The sequence below is a fragment of the Eucyclogobius newberryi genome, unplaced genomic scaffold, assembly GCF_026437365.1.
Source record: "Eucyclogobius newberryi isolate DKJ021-1_F unplaced genomic scaffold, fEucNew1.0.hap1 SCAF_18, whole genome shotgun sequence".
Classification (NCBI taxonomy): Eukaryota; Metazoa; Chordata; class Actinopteri; order Gobiiformes; family Gobiidae; genus Eucyclogobius; species Eucyclogobius newberryi.
In genome coordinates this window covers 34,916,456-34,938,198 of record NW_027315812.1, presented here as the reverse complement: position 1 = coordinate 34,938,198, position 21,743 = coordinate 34,916,456, and the positions used below count along the sequence as shown (strand labels likewise).

The following is a 21,743-nucleotide window of genomic DNA, read 5'->3' as shown; positions in this document are numbered from 1 at the left end:
TGAGACACACACAAGAGGACATAAGACCATCTTTACACACAATGAGACACACACAAGACGACATAAGACCATCTTTACACACAATGAGACACACACAAGACGACATAAGACCATCTTTACACACAATGAGACACACACAAGACGACATAAGACCATCTTTACACACAATGAGACACACACAAGACGACATAAGACCATCTTTACACACAATGAGACACACACAAGACGACATAAGACCATCTTTACACACAATGAGACACACACAAGACGACATAAGACCATCTTTACACACAATGAGACACACACAAGAGGACATAAGACCATCTTTACACACAATGAGACACACACAAGACGACATGAGACCATCTTTACACACAATGAGACACACACAAGACGACATAAGACCATCTTTACACACAATGAGACACACACAAGAGGACATAAGACCATCGTTACACACAATGAGACACACACAAGACGACATAAGACCATCTTTACACACAATGAGACACACACAAGACGACATAAGACCATCTTTACACACAATGAGACACACACAAGAGGACATAAGACCATCTTTACACACAATGAGACACACACAAGAGGACATAAGACCATCTTTACACACAGCTGTAATCATTAGTTTAGATGCTGAAGAGGATCATTGATTAAAATCAATGGTCACCTCAGACCCACGGACTCTGGAAAGAGGGGTGAGACAGGGCTGTGCCTGGTCCCTCCTCCTGTTTGTTCTGTATTTGGAACCATTGGCCATAAATATATTAGAAAATCAAAAAGACTTCATGGTGTTACAATTGATGGGACGGAACATTAAATATCCTGCTGCAGATGATGTTCTATTATATTTGGCCAAACCGAAAATGTCTATACCCAATGTGATTTTGTATTTTTTTAATTGGCCGAATGTCTGGATATAAATGAAATGTACAACAATCTGAAATGTTTTCCTTCTGATGACCCTCTGACTTTGTCGAAGAATCACTTATGAATGTGTAAAAAAGTGTGTCTTATGCATGATGTGCAAAGTGTGAATGGATCAGAACATGATGAATGTGGAATGGTTGTTTGTCACAGACTGAACTCATGTTAGAGAGGATCTTGTCTTTGCAGACCTACATAGTGCCTAAAGCAGCCATCTTTGTAGCGGAGAGGAAGGAGGACGAGGTGGACGTTCTGCTGAACAACATGCGGGTGTACGGGACGTGCTGTCTGGCCCTCATGTCTCTGGTGGTCTTTGTGGGGGTCAAGTACGTCAACAAACTGGCCCTGGTCTTCTTGGCCTGTGTCATCCTCTCCATCCTCTCCATCTACGCCGGAGTCATCAAGAGTGCTTTTGAAACGCCCGACTTCCCGTAAGTCACGTTTTAGGTGCTTAGCACTCTCACCTCACCTGGGTTTGATCCCTATAGATGAAGTTTTAAAAGAATTGCTGTTTAAAAACAACTATGATGAACTAAAGGATGTCTAAAAGATCATTATAGTCATATTCATAACAATTATAATAATAATAATAAATATAGCCGCAAGCGGCAATGATCGGCCCTCGCCACGCCGCCGCCACACCGCCGCCACGCCGCAAGAGGAGGGGGCGCTTACGCGCCCCAATTGTCCTTTTATTAGGCTAAACATAACTAAACATTTAACCTCCATATAAAATCTGTAGGGGGCGCTGTGGCGCCAAATGAATTTATTTCACTTCAAGTAGGTTTAGGGCAAAGAGTTTAACAACTGATTCTAACTTGACGCAATTCGGACTTTATCTGCGCAAACGGCAGAAATTTTAAATATGGGAGATTTCTGAAATTCTAGCTACAGTTTGCGGCTTCGCCGCACAGAGACCGTGAGAGGGTCAATGTAATTTGGATAACTTTTGATGTCCCACTCCTCAGTAGCATTTTCACCAAATTTCAGCTTTTTAGGGCCAACGCCCTGGGAGGAGTTCGTAAAAGTACGACGTTTGGAAAAACTCCGAAGTCATGTTTAGCCATTTTTGAAGCAATATGGCCGACATTTGGTTGGGCGGACGGCGTTGCCGTAATAATATTTTTTACTTCTCTTGTCACCATCTACCTCTGCGCCAAATTTCATGATTCTACGATCCGATTTTTTTTGGGTCATTTCCCATCTCTCAATGCATTTTTGGTACATTTGGGGGCGCTGACGCGCCAATTTTTTTATTTTAGAAAAGGGAAATAGCCAGAATGTAGAGAGGCACGATTTTTAGAGATGTGAACATTTTTGTGACTTTTCGTCAATGTCACTGGGTGAAAAATAGGGGGGTTGGTCCCGAGAAGAAGAAGAAGAAAGAATAATATTCCGATGCGAAAACAATGTTTCCCATTTTTCAAATATCATAAACTATACATTTTCGGGAATCGCTCGCGCTTTCCTACCTCATGGTGTGGGTCCCTGGTCACTGACGGGTACTTTCGTTAATTTTGAGTGGGCTCCGCCCACTTTGTGTTTTTGGCCCTCTATACAGTAATAATGTTCAATTTTTGCATTACATGTTTATATGCACGGAACATGCAAGAGATGGGGAACGTATTCGTGAGCTACTTAGCGCAAATGAGTGCTTTATATGGGGATGACGACCGCGAAGCGGTCGTCATCTCAATGTAAAGTGCTCGTTTAGTACGCACTTTTGCACGGGCTTCGCCCGTTTACAACGGTAATGTTCTATTTTCCTACTATTAATTAGTATGCACGGGGCGTGCATGAGTGAAGGAGTGCGTTAGTGAGTGTTTGGAAGTGGGCGAGCGCTTCGCGCTCGATTTCGTGCGCACTTTCGCAGCCGTGCTTCGCACGGCCTTACGAGATTAATAGGCCTCTCGCCAGCTTGTGGCGCTCGGGCCTAATTATTATATATATGTATAATATTATATATATATATATATATATGTATATATATATATATATACATATATATATATATATATATATACACAGACTCAAATGGAAAAAACATGTTTATAACAAAAAAGTGGAATAGATTATATAAAATGTAAACATTTAAAATAGTAAAACAAATATTCTATAGTACAATATTTGTAAAGAATCGACCACGTTTCGATTAGATCTTTCTCAGGTCAGAGCTTCTAGTGTGTGCCTCATACAAGCTACGCCCAATCCAAAACACAATTATACTATACACACAGGACACACACACACACACACTCACACACACATACACACTCTCACACACTCTCACACACACACACAACCCTCAAACTGGAGGAATGACCCTCAAACTGGGGGAATGACCCTCAAACTGGAGGAGTGACCCCCAAACTGGAGGAATGACCCCCAAACTGGAGGAATGACCCTCAAACTGGAGGAATGACCCTCAAACTGGAGGAGTGACCCCCAAACTGGAGGAGTGATCCCCAAACTGGAGGAGTGATCCCCAAACTGGAGGAATGACCCTCAAACTGGAGGAGTGACCCCCAAACTGGAGGAATGACCCTCAAACTGGAGGAATGACCCCAAACTGGAGGAATGATCCTCAAACTGGAGGAGTGACCCCCAAACTGGAGGAATGACCCTCAAACTGGAGGAATGACCCTCAAACTGGAGGAATGACCCTCAAACTGGAGGAATGACCCCAAACCGGAGGAATGACCCTCAAACTGGAGGAATGACCCTCAAACTGGAGGAGTGACCCCCAAACTGGAGGAATGACCCTCAAACTGGAGGAATGACCCTCAAACCGGAGGAATGACCCTCAAACTGGAGGAATGACCCTCAAACTGGAGGAATGACCCTCAAACTGGAGGAATGACCCCAAACTGGAGGAATGACCCTCAAACTGGAGGAATGACCCTCAAACTGGAGGAATGACCCTCAAACTGGAGGAATGACCCCAAACTGGAGGAATGACCCCAAACTGGAGGAATGACCCTCAAACTGGGGGAATGACCCTCAAACTGGAGGAATGACCCCAAACCGGAGGAATGACCCCCAAACTGGAGGAATGACCCTCAAACCGGAGGAATGACCCTCAAACTGGAGGAATGACCCTCAAACTGGAGGAGTGACCCCCAAACTGGAGGAATGACCCTCAAACTGGAGGAATGACCCCAAACCGGAGGAATGACCCCAAACCGGAGGAATGACCCTCAAACTGGAGGAATGACCCTCAAACTGGAGGAGTGACCCCCAAACTGGAGGAATGACCCTCAAACTGGAGGAATGACCCTCAAACTGGGGGAATGACCCTCAAACTGGAGGAATGACCCCAAACTGGAGGAATGACCCTCAAACTGGAGGAATAACCCTCAAACTGGGGGAATGACCCTCAAACTGGAGGAATGACCCCAAACTGGAGGAATGACCCTCAAACTGGAGGAAAGACCCCAAACTGGAGGAATGACCCCAAACTGGAGGAATGACCCTCAAACTGGAGGAATGACCCTCAAACTGGAGGAGTGACCCTCAAACTGGAGGAATGACCCCAAACTGGAGGAATGACCCTCAAACTGGAGGAATGACCCCCAAACTGGAGGAATGACCCCCAAACTGGAGGAATGACCCTCAAACTGGAGGAATGACCCTCAAACCGGAGGAATGACCCCCAAACTGGAGGAATGACCCTCAAACTGGAGGAATGGCCCTCAAACTGGAGGAGTGACCCTCAAACCGGAGGAATGACCCCCAAACTGGAGGAATGACCCTCAAACTGGAGGAATGGCCCTCAAACTGGAGGAGTGACCCCCAAACTGGAGGAATGACCCTCAAACTGGAGGAATGACCCTCAAACTGGAGGAATGGCCCTCAAACTGGAGGAGTGACCCCCAAACTGGAGGAATGACCCCCAAACTGGAGGAATGACCCTCAAACTGGAGGAATGACCCTCAAACTGGGGGAATGACCCTCAAACTGGGGGAATGACCCTCAAACTGGAGGAATGACCCCAAACTGGAGGAATGACCCCCAAACTGGAGGAATGACCCTCAAACTGGAGGAATGGCCCTCAAACTGGAGGAGTGACCCCCAAACTGGAGGAATGACCCTCAAACTGGAGGAATGACCCTCAAACTGGAGGAATGGCCCTCAAACTGGAGGAGTGACCCCCAAACTGGAGGAATGACCCCCAAACTGGAGGAATGACCCTCAAACCGGAGGAATGACCCTCAAACTGGAGGAATGACCCTCAAACTGGAGGAATGACCCTCAAACTGGAGGAATGACCCTCAAACTGGAGGAATGGCCCTCAAACTGGAGGAGTGACCCTCAAACCGGAGGAATGACCCCCAAACTGGAGGAATGACCCTCAAACTGGAGGAATGGCCCTCAAACTGGAGGAGTGACCCCCAAACTGGAGGAATGACCCTCAAACTGGAGGAATGACCCTCAAACTGGAGGAATGGCCCTCAAACTGGAGGAGTGACCCCCAAACTGGAGGAATGACCCCCAAACTGGAGGAATGACCCTCAAACTGGAGGAATGACCCTCAAACTGGAGGAATGGCCCTCAAACTGGAGGAGTGACCCCCAAACTGGAGGAATGACCCCCAAACTGGAGGAATGACCCCCAAACTGGAGGAATGACCCTCAAACCGGAGGAATGACCCCCAAACTGGAGGAATGACCCCAAACTGGAGGAGTGACCCCCAAACTGGAGGAATGGCCCTCAAACTGGAGGAATGACCCCCAAACTGGAGGAATGACCCCCAAACTGGAGGAATGACCCTCAAACTGGAGGAATGACCCTCAAACCGGAGGAATGACCCCCAAACTGGAGGAATGACCCCAAACTGGAGGAATGACTTGAGCAGATCCAGGAAAAACTTCAGACATTTCAGTCCAGAAAAGTGCAGGAACAGCAAAGATACTGAAGAACCCTCAAGCTCCCAGGGGCCTCTGGTAGAGGACCCGAGCTTGAAGGGGGATAAATAGAGACCACCCGTGGAGGGTGATAGAGAGTTTTTGATTTCGTTTTTTTGTAGAAAAAGATGCAGTTGTATCATCTGGAAAAACAAAACGTTTCGACTCCTGTCCAAGAGTCATTTTCAATCTGCGAAACGTTATGTTTGTCTAAAAACATGACATATCCAGATGATACAACCGAATCTTTTTCTTCTTTTGGAACACTCCTGAACAAATGAGGGATTACACCGACAGTGCAGTTTTTATTTTTTGAATAAAACGCTGTTATCATTGGAAAGTTTGTTCAATAACATTCAAATTGTACTCTAAGGTTGATGACTTGAAATGATGACATATAACACACACGTGGCGAAATCAGAGACAATTTAATTTGCATAATAATTTGGAACGCAGTGTACAAAACATATTAGTCTCTAGTTTATTTTCTTCTCACCTGATCAGAATTACCAAAACGTTTTTGGAGTCATCAGATAATTGCAATATCCACAGAGGTTCTGCGATGGCGCTGACAGACGAGGTCACCGTGCATTCTGCTTTTCTGAGCACGAGAATCAGAATCAGACTCCAAAAAGGTTTATTGCCATTGTCAATGCTGGTGATTCGGTGCAACATTAAACAATGATAAAACAACCTTTATAAAGTCACAAAGAAAAACTATTTATATCTACTGTACGATAAAATAAAAAATTGGCTTACTATGTACACAAAAATTACAGTTGAATTTACGGATGTAGAAAGTGACATATTGTTATAGTGACAGTGTTTAAGAAGTGTTCATGATCCAACATCAGAGGGAGAGAAACTGTTCTTATGGAGGAGGTTCTGGTCCAAATGGACCGGAGCCTCCTGCCTGAGGGGAGTGGCCTCCTGCCTGAGGGGAGTGGCCTCCTGCCTGAGGGGAGTGGCCTCCTGCCTGAGGGGAGTGGCCTCCTGCCTGAGGGGAGTGGCCTCCTGTCTGAGGGGAGTGGCCTCCTGCCTGAGGGGAGTGGCTCAAATAGTCCGTGTCCAGGGTGAGAAGGGTCGGCTGTGATCCAACCTGCTCGTCCCAGAGTCCTGGAGACGTACAGGTCCTGCAGAGATGGAAGTCCGCGGCCTATCACCTTCTCAGCAGAGGGCGCTGTTGTCTCTGGAGGGAAGGAGTCCACACTGTCTTCTGGTGTTGAGCTCCAGGTTGTTCCTGCTGCACCAGCCGCTCCACCTCCTGTAACAGACTCATCCCCGTCCAACATGAGCCCCATGAGGGTGGTGTCGTCATGGTGATGAGGGTGGTGTCGTCATGGTGATGAGGGTGGTGTCGTCATGGTGATGAGGGCGGTGTCGTCATGGTGATGAGGGTGGTGTTGTCATGGTGATGAGGGTGGTGTCGTCATGGTGATGAGGGTGGTGTCGTCATGGTGATGAGGGCGGTGTCGTCATGGTGATGAGGGTGGTGTTGTCATGGTGATGAAGGTGGTGTCGTCATGGTGATGAGGGCGGTGTCGTCATGGTGATGAGGGTGGTGTCGTCATGGTGATGAGGGTGGTGTCGTCATGGTGATGAGGGTGGTGTTGTCATGGTGATGAAGGTGGTGTCGTCATGGTGATGAGGGTGTGATGAGGGTGGTGTCGTCATGGTGATGAGGGCGGTGTCGTCATGGTGATGAGGGTGGTGTCGTCATGGTGATGAGGGTGGTGTCGTCATGGTGATGAGGGCGGTGTCGTCATGGTGATGAGGGTGGTGTTGTCATGGTGATGAAGGTGGTGTCGTCATGGTGATGAGGGCGGTGTCGTCATGGTGATGAGGGTGGTGTCGTCATGGTGATGAGGGTGGTGTCGTCATGGTGATGAGGGTGGTGTTGTCATGGTGATGAAGGTGGTGTCGTCATGGTGATGAGGGTGTGATGAGGGTGGTGTCGTCATGGTGATGAGGGTGGTGTCGTCATGGTGATGAGGGCGGTGTCGTCATGGTGATGAGGGTGGTGTCGTCATGGCGATGAGGGTGGTGTCGTCATGGTGATGAGGGCGGTGTCGTCATGGTGATGAGGGTGGTGTTGTCATGGTGATGAGGGCGGTGTCGTCATGGTGATGAGGGTGGTGTCGTCATGGTGATGAGGGCGGTGTCGTCATGGTGATGAGGGCGGTGTCGTCATGGTGATGAGGGTGGTGTTGTCATGGTGATGAGGGTGGTGTCGTCATGGTGATGAGGGCGGTGTCGTCATGGTGATGAGGGCGGTGTCGTCATGGTGATGAGGGTGGTGTCGTCATGGTGATGAGGGTGGTGTTGTCATGGTGATGAAGGTGGTGTCGTCATGGTGATGAGGGTGTGATGAGGGTGGTGTCGTCATGGTGATGAGGGTGGTGTCGTCATGGTGATGAGGGTGGTGTCGTCATGGTGATGAGGGTGGTGTCGTCATGGTGATGAGGGTGGTGTCGTCATGGTGATGAGGGTGGTGTTGTCATGTTGATGAGGGTGGTGTTGTCATGGTGATGAGGGTGGTGTTGTCATGGTGATGAAGGTGGTGTCGTCATGGTGATGAGGGTGGTGTTGTCATGGTGATGAAGGTGGTGTCGTCATGGTGATGAGGGTGTGATGAGGGTGGTGTCGTCATGGTGATGAGGGTGGTGTCGTCATGGTGATGAGGGCGGTGTCGTCATGGTGATGAGGGTGGTGTCGTCATGGCGATGAGGGTGGTGTCGTCATGGTGATGAGGGCGGTGTCGTCATGGCGATGAGGGTGGTGTCGTCATGGTGATGAGGGCGGTGTCGTCATGGTGATGAGGGCGGTGTCGTCATGGTGATGAGGGTGGTGTCGTCATGGTGATGAGGGTGGTGTCGTCATGGTGATGAGGGCGGTGTCGTCATGGCGATGAGGGTGGTGTCGTCATGGTGATGAGGGCGGTGTCGTCATGGTGATGAGGGCGGTGTCGTCATGGTGATGAGGGTGGTGTCGTCATGGTGATGAGGGTGGTGTCGTCATGGTGATGAGGGCGGTGTCGTCATGGTGATGAGGGCGGTGTCGTCATGGTGATGAGGGTGGTGTCGTCATGGTGATGAGGGTGTGATGAGGGTGGTGTCGTCATGGCGATGAGGGTGGTGTCGTCATGGTGATGAGGGTGGTGTCGTCATGGTGATGAGGGTGGTGTCGTCATGGTGATGAGGGCGGTGTCGTCATGGTGATGAGGGCGGTGTCGTCATGGTGATGAGGGTGGTGTCGTCATGGTGATGAGGGTGTGATGAGGGTGGTGTCGTCATGGTGATGAGGGTGGTGTCGTCATGGTGATGAGGGCGGTGTCGTCATGGTGATGAGGGCGGTGTCGTCATGGTGATGAGGGTGGTGTCGTCATGGTGATGAGGGTGTGATGAGGGTGGTGTCGTCATGGCGATGAGGGTGGTGTCGTCATGGTGATGAGGGTGGTGTCGTCATGGTGATGAGGGTGGTGTCGTCATGGTGATGAGGGCGGTGTCGTCATGGTGATGAGGGCGGTGTCGTCATGGCGATGAGGGTGGTGTCGTCATGGCGATAAGGGCGGTGTCGTCATGGTGATGAGGGTGGTGTCGTCATGGTGATGAGGGCGGTGTCGTCATGGTGATGAGGGTGGTGTCGTCATGGTGATGAGGGCGGTGTCGTCATGGTGATGAGGGCGGTGTCGTCATGGTGATGAGGGTGGTGTCGTCATGGCGATGAGGGTGGTGTCGTCATGGCGATGAGGGTGGTGTCGTCATGGTGATGAGGGCGGTGTCGTCATGGTGATGAGGGCGGTGTCGTCATGGCGATGAGGGTGGTGTCGTCATGGTGATGAGGGCGGTGTCGTCATGGCGATGAGGGTGGTGTCGTCATGGTGATGAGGGCGGTGTCGTCATGGTGATGAGGGCGGTGTCGTCATGGTGATGAGGGTGTGATGAGGGTGGTGTCGTCATGGTGATGAGGGTGGTGTCGTCATGGTGATGAGGGCGGTGTCGTCATGGTGATGAGGGTGGTGTCGTCATGGCGATGAGGGTGGTGTCGTCATGGTGATGAGGGCGGTGTCGTCATGGTGATGAGGGTGGTGTCGTCATGGTGATGAGGGTGTGATGAGGGTGGTGTCGTCATGGTGATGAGGGTGGTGTCGTCATGGTGATGAGGGCGGTGTCGTCATGGTGATGAGGGCGGTGTCGTCATGGTGATGAGGGTGGTGTCGTCATGGTGATGAGGGTGTGATGAGGGTGGTGTCGTCATGGCGATGAGGGTGGTGTCGTCATGGTGATGAGGGCGGTGTCGTCATGGTGATGAGGGCGGTGTCGTCATGGTGATGAGGGTGGTGTCGTCATGGTGATGAGGGTGTGATGAGGGTGGTGTCGTCATGGCGATGAGGGTGGTGTCGTCATGGTGATGAGGGTGGTGTCGTCATGGTGATGAGGGCGGTGTCGTCATGGTGATGAGGGCGGTGTCGTCATGGCGATGAGGGTGGTGTCGTCATGGCGATGAGGGTGGTGTCGTCATGGCGATGAGGGTGGTGTCGTCATGGCGATGAGGGCGGTGTCGTCATGGCGATGAGGGCGGTGTCGTCATGGCGATGAGGGCGGTGTCGTCATGGCGATGAGGGTGGTGTCATCATGGTGATGAGGGTGGTGTCGTCATGGTGATGAGGGCGGTGTCGTCATGGTGATGAGGGCGGTGTCGTCATGGCGATGAGGGTGGTGTCGTCATGGTGATATGGGCGGTGTCGTCATGGCGATGAGGGTGGTGTCGTCATGGCGATGAGGGTGGTGTCGTCATGGTGATGAGGGTGGTGTCGTCATGGTGATGAGGGTGGTGTCGTCCACAAACTTGATCAGTTTTACAGAGTTGTGGCTGGAGGTGCAGCAGTTTGTCACAGGGAGAAGAGCAGGGGAGAAAGTACACAGGAGTGGAGTCGGCGCTCCACCCGCGGGTGGAGTCGGCGCTCCACCCGCGGGTGGAGTCGGCGATCCCCCCGCGGGTGGAGTCGGCGCTCCCCCCGCGGGTGGAGTCAGGCAGGTTGAGCTGGGAGAGCTTGTCCTGGAGCAGAGCAGGAGGTGGTGTTGATCCTGGTGTAGGTTCCTGGTGAGTCCAGGTGCTGCAGGTGAAGTGGAGTCTAAAGAAGCATCAGTTGCATCATTTAATGTTAACGGCATTTTAAACACAATCAAACTGTCAAAGATACAAACAAAATTGAGAAAAGAAAAGGCAGATGTTATATACTTACAAGAAACTAAATGAACTAGAACAACATTTGGTTTTAATAAACTGCTATTCCTCGCTCTGTGGACCTGCCGACTTTTTGATTTTCGTTTTGAAATGGAAAATCCAAAATCTGAAAACAATCCATTTCCTGTTTTTCCCATTTTCTAACCCAGCATTCTGTACAAGATTACACTCACACCAGTGCATCGACGCTCTGATTTGAGCTGAAATAAAGACATTTTTCAGAGAAGGTGAAACCCAACAACCTCCTGTCTCATCTAATGTGGAAGTATTGCATTGTTTTTTGTATTAGAAAATATAAAGGAAAAGGAGTTAAAAAAAACCTGACGACACATGTTATCAGGTGTTTATGACTATCACATTTTTCTTTCTTTCTTCTAACCAAAATAATAATTGATAATGCCTATTTGTCTCTTCACTCACCTGTCCTGTTCTCCTCTCCAGAGTCTGCATGCTGGGAAATCGTACGTTACATAACCAGAAGTTTGACAAGTGTCTTAAGACTGAAGTGATTGACAACATGACCGTGAGCACTGAGCTGTGGAGGCTGTTCTGTGACAGCGCTGAGCTCAACGCCACCTGCAACGAGTATTTCACCAACAACAACCTGACTGAGGTGCAGGGCATCCCCGGCCTCACCAGCGGAGTCATCTCAGGTGCGTACGGATGTTTGTTTGTTTGTTTTGGTCAAGACAATGTATGTTCTTGAACATTCAGTACATGATGTACATGATGTACATGATGTAAACATGTAAACATGCCAGATTGTAGCCATGGGCTAATTTTTTGCCAAACGGCAAAAAAGTTTGCCAAAAACCTGGGGGGTTGCCGCCACGACAGGCACCGGAGACCTTGCGACCACAGCTCCGAGCAGCCGCATCAACAATGGTGAACATGGTGTTCGTTATGGACAATCCGTGGCACAGAAGTCCAATAACTGAACACCGCTCGGGTTCAGATCGGGGAAGCCGTTCTTCCTGATCACCCCTCTCCAGGTGTCACTGTCATTGCCCACGTGGGCGTTGGAGTCCCCGGTCGGTGCACTGTCCAGTCCCCCTCCCAAGGACTCCAAGAAGGCCGGGTACTCTGCACTGCTGTTCGGCCCGTAGGCCGCCACAACAGTGAGACCTGTCCCCCACCCGAAGGCGGAGGGACGCGACCCTCTCGTTCACTGGGGTGAACTCCAACACGTGGCGGCTGAGCTGAGGGGCTATAAGTGAGTGGCTGGACCTCGAGGAGATGGTTCCAGAGCCCAAACTGTGCGTGGAGGTGAGGCCGACTATATCTAGTTGGTATCGCTCAACCTCCCGCACAAGCTCAGGCTCTTTCCCCCCCAGCGAGGTGACATTCCATGTCTCCAGAGTTAGTTTCTGCGTCCGGAGATCTGGTTGTCGAGGCCCCTGCCGTCGACTGTCGCCCAGATCTCTCTGCAGGAGTATCCGCCACTTACGGATCATCCTGCAGGTGGTGGGTCCACGGGAGGACGGCCCCACGTCACTCAGCCCAAACGGGCCCCGTGGGGAAAGGCCCGGTAACGCCAATCCGGGCGACGTAACTGGCCTTGTTCTTGTACTCATCATAAAGGGCTTCTGAACCACTCCTGCTCTGACCCGTCACCTAGGACCTGTTTGCTTTAAAGCCCCTGACAACATAGCTCCTGGGATCATCCGGGCGCTCAAACCCCTCCACCACGTTAAGGTGTCGGTTTTAAAATAGATGATTTCATAATAAACAATATTGAGGCTCTTTACGATGGCCCAACTCCAAGAATCAAATGTAATGTCACTTGACAGACTCACTGACTTTGGAAAAAGGGGTGCGGCAGGGTTGTGCTTGGTCCCCCTGTTGTTCACTTAGTACTTGGCCCAAAATATTAGACGAACTGAAACAATTGATGTCTTACTATATCTGCCCAACCCGGAAATTTCCATACTTAATGTGATGCATTTTTTTGACATTGGTCCAACGTCTGGATACAAATTGAATGTACAAAAAAACTGAAATTCTCTCTTACTGGCGCCCCCTATGTCCTTTAGAATGACTTGCCCATTTAAATGGCAAATGGAATCGCTTAGATATTTCGGTGTAGTCCTCCTTATCAACCATGTAACTACACTTTACTATGCAAAACTAAACTCCTCTTTTCTCTACTTTAAAGAAATGCCTTGAAAAATGGAATCTTATCCCATACTAAGTCTTTTCTAGGGTTATAAATCAGAACTTTCAAGTGGAAAAATATCTAAATTATATTATTCCACTTATATATATTATATTTTAGATATTATCTGGATAACTACTCTACTAAATATATTAAAAACAAATGGGAGAGAGAAGGTGATCTTGTTTAAGATAAGATAAGCCTTTATTTGTCCGCACAATGGGGAAATTTCAGTGTTGCAACACAAGTAGGTACAGAAGTAAAAGAACTGATAACTTATAGAAAGCTCTTAATATAAAAGCTCTTATAAATAAAAAGTAAAAAAATGATAATAGTAACTAAAGTAACACTCTTAGGGATCATCTCAAAATGGGTTGAAGCTGAAAAGACTTAATTTTTTTTGTCTCTCTCTAGACCCCCCCCCCCCCAAAAAAAAAGACTTAAGACTGGCTTCACATATAATTTTACGTGTTGATAGAGCGATAGTAGCTTGATAGACCTGCTCACCTCCAGTGAACATCTGAACATCCTTTGGTAAGTTTATATTTAGAAGTTATAAACTCTCCAAATAATGTATTATGTCACCTGTCGCATGTTTGTTTACTCAATCCACATGGTGCACGGGCCCTAGGGGCCCTAGGGGCCTTACGGCACATCCCATTCAACCCAAACTGTGAGATGACCACATTGAGATAGTCACAAGAGGATGAGAGAGTGAGAAACTCATGTTTCTTGTCAAAACCTGTCATTGTCAATTGCCTGAGTTTAGACCTTAGACATGTCAGAGTGACAGAAGCAGGACACGCCCTTTTGTCTCAGTGAGAATCTCACGTCTTCTGTGATTGGCCGAAACCTCATGCGGGTTTGTGTTGGTCCTTCTTCTGGTCAGTGCGTAGCTCGTTACTAGAGCCAAATCTCGCGATCATTTACTGTGCCGCGTCTTGCCGCAAAAAAGCTTTTCCAACTTTTCTGCACCAGCCGCGTTGGCGACGGCGACTTTGGGGCTTTGAGGTAGGTGAAATGTTGGACCTAATTACTTCTACTGTGACAAGGTGCAGATAGTGTTTTTTGAAAATGTCTGAACCACATATACCGATGCCTTGTGTTTGTCATGTGTAGAAAACATGTGGTCTGCGTATGCGCCTCTGGGTATGACTGTAGAAGACAAAAAGCTGTCGGCCGCGCCCGCTCCGGAGTCGCCCCAGGACGTCTACATGCCGTACGTGGTCAACGACATCACCACGTTCTTCACACTGCTGGTCGGCATCTACTTCCCTTCCGTCACTGGTAAAGCAGCTTGATCACAAGCCTTCTTTTATCAAGGTTGGACAATATTGCTCTGGCACATTATCATAAGTAGATTTGGCATTGGGTCTAAAATACATACACAGCCAATCTGATTAAATGATTGTTATACATTTTCTGAGGGATCTTCCATCTTCTTCCCTCTCCGTAGCAAAAGCAATCCTTCTATTGATATTCTATTTTTTATTGACTAAAGTCACACCTTTTTAATTTGGCTTTCAACACAGACTGAAGAAGTCCTTTTTTATACTGTTGTGTTACTGGCCTTGTTGTGTAAATGATCTGCAAAATAATGCCAAGACATACAAGAAGACTGTTTTTGTTGATTTATTCCATTAGCAACAGGTTGACAGTGCAGCTACTAACAGACCGTTTCTGCTAACAATGGGCCCAGAACCCTTAAATACTGTCTCTGAGCTCAAGCTCTTCCCCAAATACAATTTGCATTAGTTTAGGTCAGTCTGGCTGGCCACATGGGCTGCACAGGAAGGTAACATCTTTTACATTAGCATTTGAGTGCAGGTAAAAGGCGCAAACAGCAGACATGTAAAGGAATAACACAAAAGTTGCTAAGGCCTTTCTGTGGTATGAAGAGTTAAGATCACATCACTCCCGTTCTCCACTCTCTCCCCATCAAGCAGCGCATCAACTTTAAAATACTCCTCCTCATCATCAAAGCTCTTCACCACCTTGCCCCTCCCCTACCTGTCTGACCTCCTCATCCCCCACCGCCCCCCCCTACCTGTCTGACCTCCTCCTCCCCCACCGCCCCCCCTACCTGTCTGACCTCCTCCTCCCCCACCGCCCCCCCTACCTGTCTGACCTCCTCATCCCCCACCGCTCCCCCTACCTGTCTGACCTCCTCCTCCCCCACCGCCCCCCCTACCTGTCTGACCTCCTCATCCCCCACCGCCCCCCCTACCTGTCTGACCTCCTCATCCCCCACCGCCCCCCCTACCTGTCTGACCTCCTCCTCCCCCACCGCCCCCCTACCTGTCTGACCTCCTCATCCCCCACCGCCCCCCCTACCTGTCTGACCTCCTCATCCCCCACCGCTCCCCCTACCTGTCTGACCTCCTCCTCCCCCACCGCCCCCCTACCTGTCTGACCTCCTCATCCCCCACCGCCCCCCCTACCTGTCTGACCTCCTCCTCCCCCACCGCCCCCCCTACCTGTCTGACCTCCTCATCCCCCACCGCCCCCCCTACCTGTCTGACCTCCTCCTCCCCCACCGCCCCCCCTACCTGTCTGACCTCCTCATCCCCCACCGCCCCCCCTACCTGTCTGACCTCCTCATCCCCCACCGCCCCCCCGAGCCCTCCTCCCCTCCTCCTCCTCTCTCACCCTGACTGCACCAACATCCCGACTCAAAACTTTTGGTGACAGAGAGTTCTCCCGAGCAGCACCCCGACTCCCTCCCCCGACCTGTCCGCCACTCTCCCTCGCTCACAACATTCAAATCCCGCCTAAAAACATACCTCTTCACCCAAGCCTATGACCTCCCCTACCCCTAGCCTCCTCTACCCCATTGCCTACTCTTCTACCCCCTGTTACATCCCCATCTTTTTCTCTCTACTTCTTCTGTCTTGTTCATTTTATCTGTATATTAATGTGTTCTGTATGTGTTGTCCCCCCTGTCTGTAAATACACCCCACTTTTTTATTATGTTCAGCGTCTTTGGGTCACTGAAAAGCGCTATATAAATAAAAGTTATTATTATTATAAGATTAAGAGAACATTCTTACAATTTACACAACAGAAAAAACATAATATTACAATTTCTACCACAGCCTTCAAGGGGCTGTACCTCAAATTTGTTTTGTTCCAGTACAGATATATTGTAAAAGCAGCTCTTAGGGTGAAAATGAGACTGCTGTGTGTTGTCTACATCCGATTATAAAGCATCTATTTTCTGCGAAGCAGGAAGTTTACTGATAGCATGTTAATATATGTTAGCTTACTGTAAAGCAAATTCCATTAATTCCATACTGTGAAACATTCTAGGCAAAGCAACAACATATGGATGGTGTTCCCTCACCCAAAAGGTTACGCAACGGGCACTTTTTTGTCTCAATACAAAAGGACATATTTTACTTACTTAAGGGGTCTGTCCCTGACTTTAAATCACGAGAACATGTTCTCTTTCAACATTTCTTTCGGTATTTCACAAATGAGACAACTCTCTATGCTGGGCCCCAGAAGCCTTGTAACTCTGCTCCAGTCTCTTACTGGGAAGTCGCATGCGGCGCACACAACACATCGCAGGCAACGCAGTGGAGGAAAGGCCTCCTCCTCTTTCCTAAAGAGCGTGACAGAGGTGTCACCCCTTCATTCTTTCAAATGTTATCGCTCCAAGAAGCCTTCCCTCAGATGGTGAGTGGTTAATGGACTACTAGGCCTTGGTAGTAGGTCTGTCCCCAAACTTCTTCTCTTAGCGTCTTGCCTTTATTACGGAGCTACTACAATGTTAGCCATCTCTCCTCACCACGGAGAAGGATGCGCCTCAGAGAGCGTGCATGTGTGGGAAGCTCTGTATCAGGTTAGGTGTCTTTACTCGTATCCTTAGGTAAATTGGTTTACAATGATTAAGATACATCAAACATACATGCACACGGTATAAAAGACACCGTCATATTGGATTTATAAAATGTTTAAATTTTTAAATTGCGCCGAGTGAGCTTGTTTAAGAGGACAATAGCTTCTGGGATAAAACTGTCTCGACCTGTCTTTGCCCCGATGAGGTACTGAAACAGAGCGTTCAGGGCGTGGCTCCGGTTCTGCATCATACTGGTCTCTGTCTCTGCAGCTGGCTGGTATATGTAGACTTCATATTCTGTTGTGGCCGTCTGATCAGCTTACCAGCCCATTTTACAATCCGAGAAAGTGCATTTTGGTTCTTCACTGACACATTTCCAAACCAAGATGACACGCAAAAGGCTAAAATGGACTCAATGAAAGAAGAATAAAACAAAGATATAAGAGTCTTGTCCACAGTTTCCTGGACAGTGCAGGCGCTGGTGTCTCTTTTGCAGACTGCCTCACAGTTGGCATCAAAGTTTAGACCAGAGTCAATGATTGTGTCCAGGTACTTATACTGGGTCACCAGCTGCACAGTCTGACCATTGACTGTGACCGCTTCATAACTGTGTGTGCTTTTCAACGAGCATATCTTTAGTCTTGTTGACATTCATAAGCAGCGACGAGTAGGCTCACAATGACAGAGTCACCAGCATATTTAAGAATGAAGCTGTTGTCATAGTGGCTCTGCAGCATACTGGTATAAAGGATGAACAACAAAGGTGAAAGGACACACTCTTGTGGTGAGCCAGTAGAACTAAACACCGGGTCAGACAGCACTTCATTGACCCTTGTTCTTTTTGTATCCTGTCAGTTAAAAAGCTGAGAATCCACCCCACGAGATTCTTGCTTAAGTTAAAATCCTTTAAGAGACGATTGATTAAAATATGGGGCTGGATGGTGTTAAAAGTGGAGGTAAAAGACACAAATAAAAGCCTGGCATGAGCTTTGTGCCCATCCAGGTGGTTAAGAACTAGATGCGATGCGTTGTGTCTCCGGCTGCAACATGTCCAGGACGCATTAGCATTAGCGCATTAGCACCCCCGGTGACCAGTGAATACCGTATCGCTTTCTCAAAAAACCCACAGTCATAGACTCGTGCATCTAGCGAGCCTGACAAAGGCGAACCGTGTGATGGGGGTAACCACTCCCCCACCACAAGGGTATCCTGGGGTACATGCTATCCCCATGGGAGCCTCTTGGAATGATCAAATCAAACAGTTTCTTTCCCTCTGCCGTTGGACTCATGAACACTTCTTAAACACTGTCACTTTAAATATAATTTAATCACTCACTGTTCACTCCCTGCTCTACATCTGCAAACTCAACTGTACATTTTGTGTACATAGTATTTTTATTTTTTAGCTTAGTCTATATTTGTTTTTATCGCTTTTATAGGTTGTTTTATCATTGTTCATTGTTTTATGTCTCACAGAATCACCAGAGTAAGTTCCTATGTTTGTGAATTCTGTTCATTTACTGTCTTCAACTATTAATCCTTTTACGTTTCACTTTGATGTTTTTCATGACAATCCAACGAGAGGCAACAGCTTGTGTGACATTTGCAACATGTGACCACATATAAGTCACATGACTTATCATGGAAACATTAGCATTCCTATATTACCATGATCCTCTATATATGAGATGAGTATTATATCCATGACTAAAAGACTTGATCCACAGTGTCCCTCCTCCTCTTGTGTCTGTGCAGGGATCATGGCAGGATCCAACCGCTCTGGTGACCTGAGGGACGCCCAGAAGTCCATTCCCATTGGAACCATTTTGGCCATCGCTACCACCTCCTTCATTTGTATCCTTCAGGAGCTTCATCTAAACTATAAACGATTTGAACTGCAATGTCATTGTTACCTTCCAAATCCTGGAATGGAGGCAACTGGATCCAACTTATTTAGAAGTATAAATGCCAGTTGATTCTCTAATCTATTACAAAACCAAAATGTCATATGATCTTCACAATAGAATCAGAATTCTCAAACCAGGAACTTATTTTGACATTAAGGTGCAACATCTATAATGCATTAAAGCCGCGGCAGCGGCGATGATGGCTCTCGCCTCCCGCGCGACCGCCTTCCCGCCTGTCCAGAGGCAGGAAAATAAAGAGGAGGAAATACAAAAATGGAGTGAGACTACAAAATGACCCGGGCTACAGAGAGGAAACGCGTCAAAAATCCTACAATCTCTCTCCCTCTCCCTCTTCAAACAAATCAGACAATGTTGAGTTCACACAATGGGTAGGGGGCGCTATAGAGTAAATTTGTCACATGGGTATTTATTTCCAATCAGACATAAAAACACATTAGTGAGTGAAATATGAGCTCCGTAGATCATTTCCATTAGGCGTGACTTGTCCTTGAAAAAACAGGAAAATTAAGCCTTTTTTGAAGGCGTGTTACGCAGAGACCGTAAAGAATATAAAAACATTTTTTAATCTTTATTAAATTTCAATGTCTTTAGATGCAGAAAGTGTTGTTTTGAGCTCAATCGGACAAAAAACCTAGGACAAGTAAGATTTTTGAAAAACAAAAGTCACTTTGATTCAACATGGCTGACTTCCTGTTTATCATAGAGCGAGGCTCCAGGTGTGTTTTACTCGTCAAAGGTCAGAGGTCAAAGGTCGCTCTATCACTGTCCCAAGTCTCATGTGCCTAGGCCAAAGATCAAGTTTCATGTTTTTTTCTTTTTTGAACTAGTCGCACTGTTGTGACGGGCGTTCTACAAGCTCCATTTCATTGGAGTTCAGGCCGAGCCGATCGCGTCTATGACCCCATGTGTGACCTATGACCCCATGTGTGACCTATGACCCCATGTGTGACATTCATCAATGTTCAGGGTGTCAAAAATGCCCGAGTTGTGGCAAAATTCTACCATGAAAAACTATAAGAAACCATGGCAAGAACAATGTCTCGTCGCATTCCATGTTCCATGGAAGGCTCCAGCCAATAATAACAGTAGCAAAATATATCAAAAAGGGTATGATTACAATTTAGAATTTACAGTTGGTAAGTGTTCATGAGTCCAACGGCAGGTCCGGACTGGACCATAGCCTCCTGTCTGAGGGGAGTGGCCTCCTGCCTGTGGGGAGTGGCCTCCTGCCTGAGGGGAGTGGCCTCCTGCCTGTGGGGAGTGGCCTCCTGCCTGAGGGGAGTGGCCTCCTGCCTGAGGGGAGTGGCCTCCTGCCTGTGGGGAGTGGGCTCCTGCCTGAGGGGAGTGGCTCATATAGTCCAGGGTGAGAAGGGTCGGCTGTGATCCAACCTGTTCGTCCCAGAGTTCTGGAGACGTACAGGTCCTGCAGAGCCGATCACCTTCTCAGCAGAGGGCGCTGTAGTCTCTGTTCGTCCCTGGCTGTGGCTCCAGCGTACCACACCGTGATGGAGGAGGTGATGGAGGAGGTGATGGAGGACTCAATGATGGCCTCGGCCTGGCCTTCTGGATGAGGAGCTGATGGTGGCTCCCACTTAAGGTCTTGAGTGATGGCGGTGCAGAGGAAGAGGAAGCAGTCCACGGTGGGGATGGGGGAGTCTGTGAGGGGAACTGGGGAGTCTGTGAGGGGAACTGGGGAGTCTGTGAGGGGAACTGGGGAGTCTGTGAGGGGAACTGGGGGGCTGTGACTCTCCTGAAGTCCAAGATCCTCTTCATCCCTGAGCATTGAGCACCAGGTTGTTACCACTGCACCGGGAAACCAGCCCTCCCTCCTATAGTAGAGACTTATCCCGTCCAAGATGAGCCCGATGAGCGGGCGTCGTCCACAAACTTGTGTTGTGGCTGCAGTTTGTGTATTCCAAATACGATATTGAAATCACATTGTGTTCCAGACTTTGCCTCCATTTTGGAATTAAGAATGTTTTTGTTTACAAACTTGAAAGTGTCTTGAAGATTTTGAGACATCAACGCGTATAAATAATACAAAAAATAATACAAAAAATAATACAAAAAATAATACAAAAAATAATACAAAAAAACCTGTCAAATACAGCTGGACTTACTTAAAACGGTTTTGCCTCCAACGAGGAAGCTTCTTCGTGGCTTGTGTTGAAGCTTCTTCAGGGCTTGTGTTGAAGCTTCTTCAGGGCTTGTGTAGAAGCTTCTTCGTGGCTTGTGTTGAAGCTTCATCAGGGCTTGTGTTGAAGCTTCTTCAGGGCTTGTGTTGAAGCTTCTTCAGGGCTTGTGTTGAAGCTTCTTCAGGGCTTGTGTAGAAGCTTCTTCAGGGCTTGTGTTGAAGCTTCATCAGGGCTTGTGTTGAAGCTTCTTCAGGGCTTGTGTTGAAGCTTCTTCAGGGCTTGTGTTGAAGCTTCTTCGTGGCTTGTGTTGAAGCTTCATCAGGGCTTGTGTTGAAGCTTCATCGTGGCTTGTGTTGAAGCTTCTTCAGGGCTTGTGTTGAAGCTTCTTCAGGGCTTGTGTTGAAGCTTCATCAGGGCTTGTGTTGAAGCTTCTTCAGGGCTTGTGTTGAAGCTTCTTCAGGGCTTATGTTGAAGCTTCTTCATGGCTTGTGTTGAAGCTTCATCAGGGCTTGTGTTGAAGCTTCATCAGGGCTTGTTTTGAAGCTTCATCGTGGCTTGTGTTGAAGCTACTTCAGGGCTTGTATTGAAGCT

The 21,743-nt window shown here is 48.3% G+C and overlaps 1 protein-coding gene across 7 annotated transcripts in view; it reads left to right on the top strand.

The window, feature by feature from the left end:
- Positions 1 to 21,743, top strand: part of slc12a7b (solute carrier family 12 member 7b) — a 382,436-nt gene that overhangs the window by 212,246 nt on the left and 148,447 nt on the right. For all 7 annotated transcript variants that reach the window (XM_072451243.1, XM_072451246.1, XM_072451242.1 and 4 more), the window contains exons 7-10: positions 1,132 to 1,373; positions 11,535 to 11,746; positions 14,368 to 14,535; positions 18,845 to 18,943. In XM_072451243.1, the coding sequence (XP_072307344.1) occupies positions 1,132 to 1,373; positions 11,535 to 11,746; positions 14,368 to 14,535; positions 18,845 to 18,943 (721 nt within the window). The remainder of the gene's footprint in view (positions 1 to 1,131; positions 1,374 to 11,534; positions 11,747 to 14,367; positions 14,536 to 18,844; positions 18,944 to 21,743) is intronic.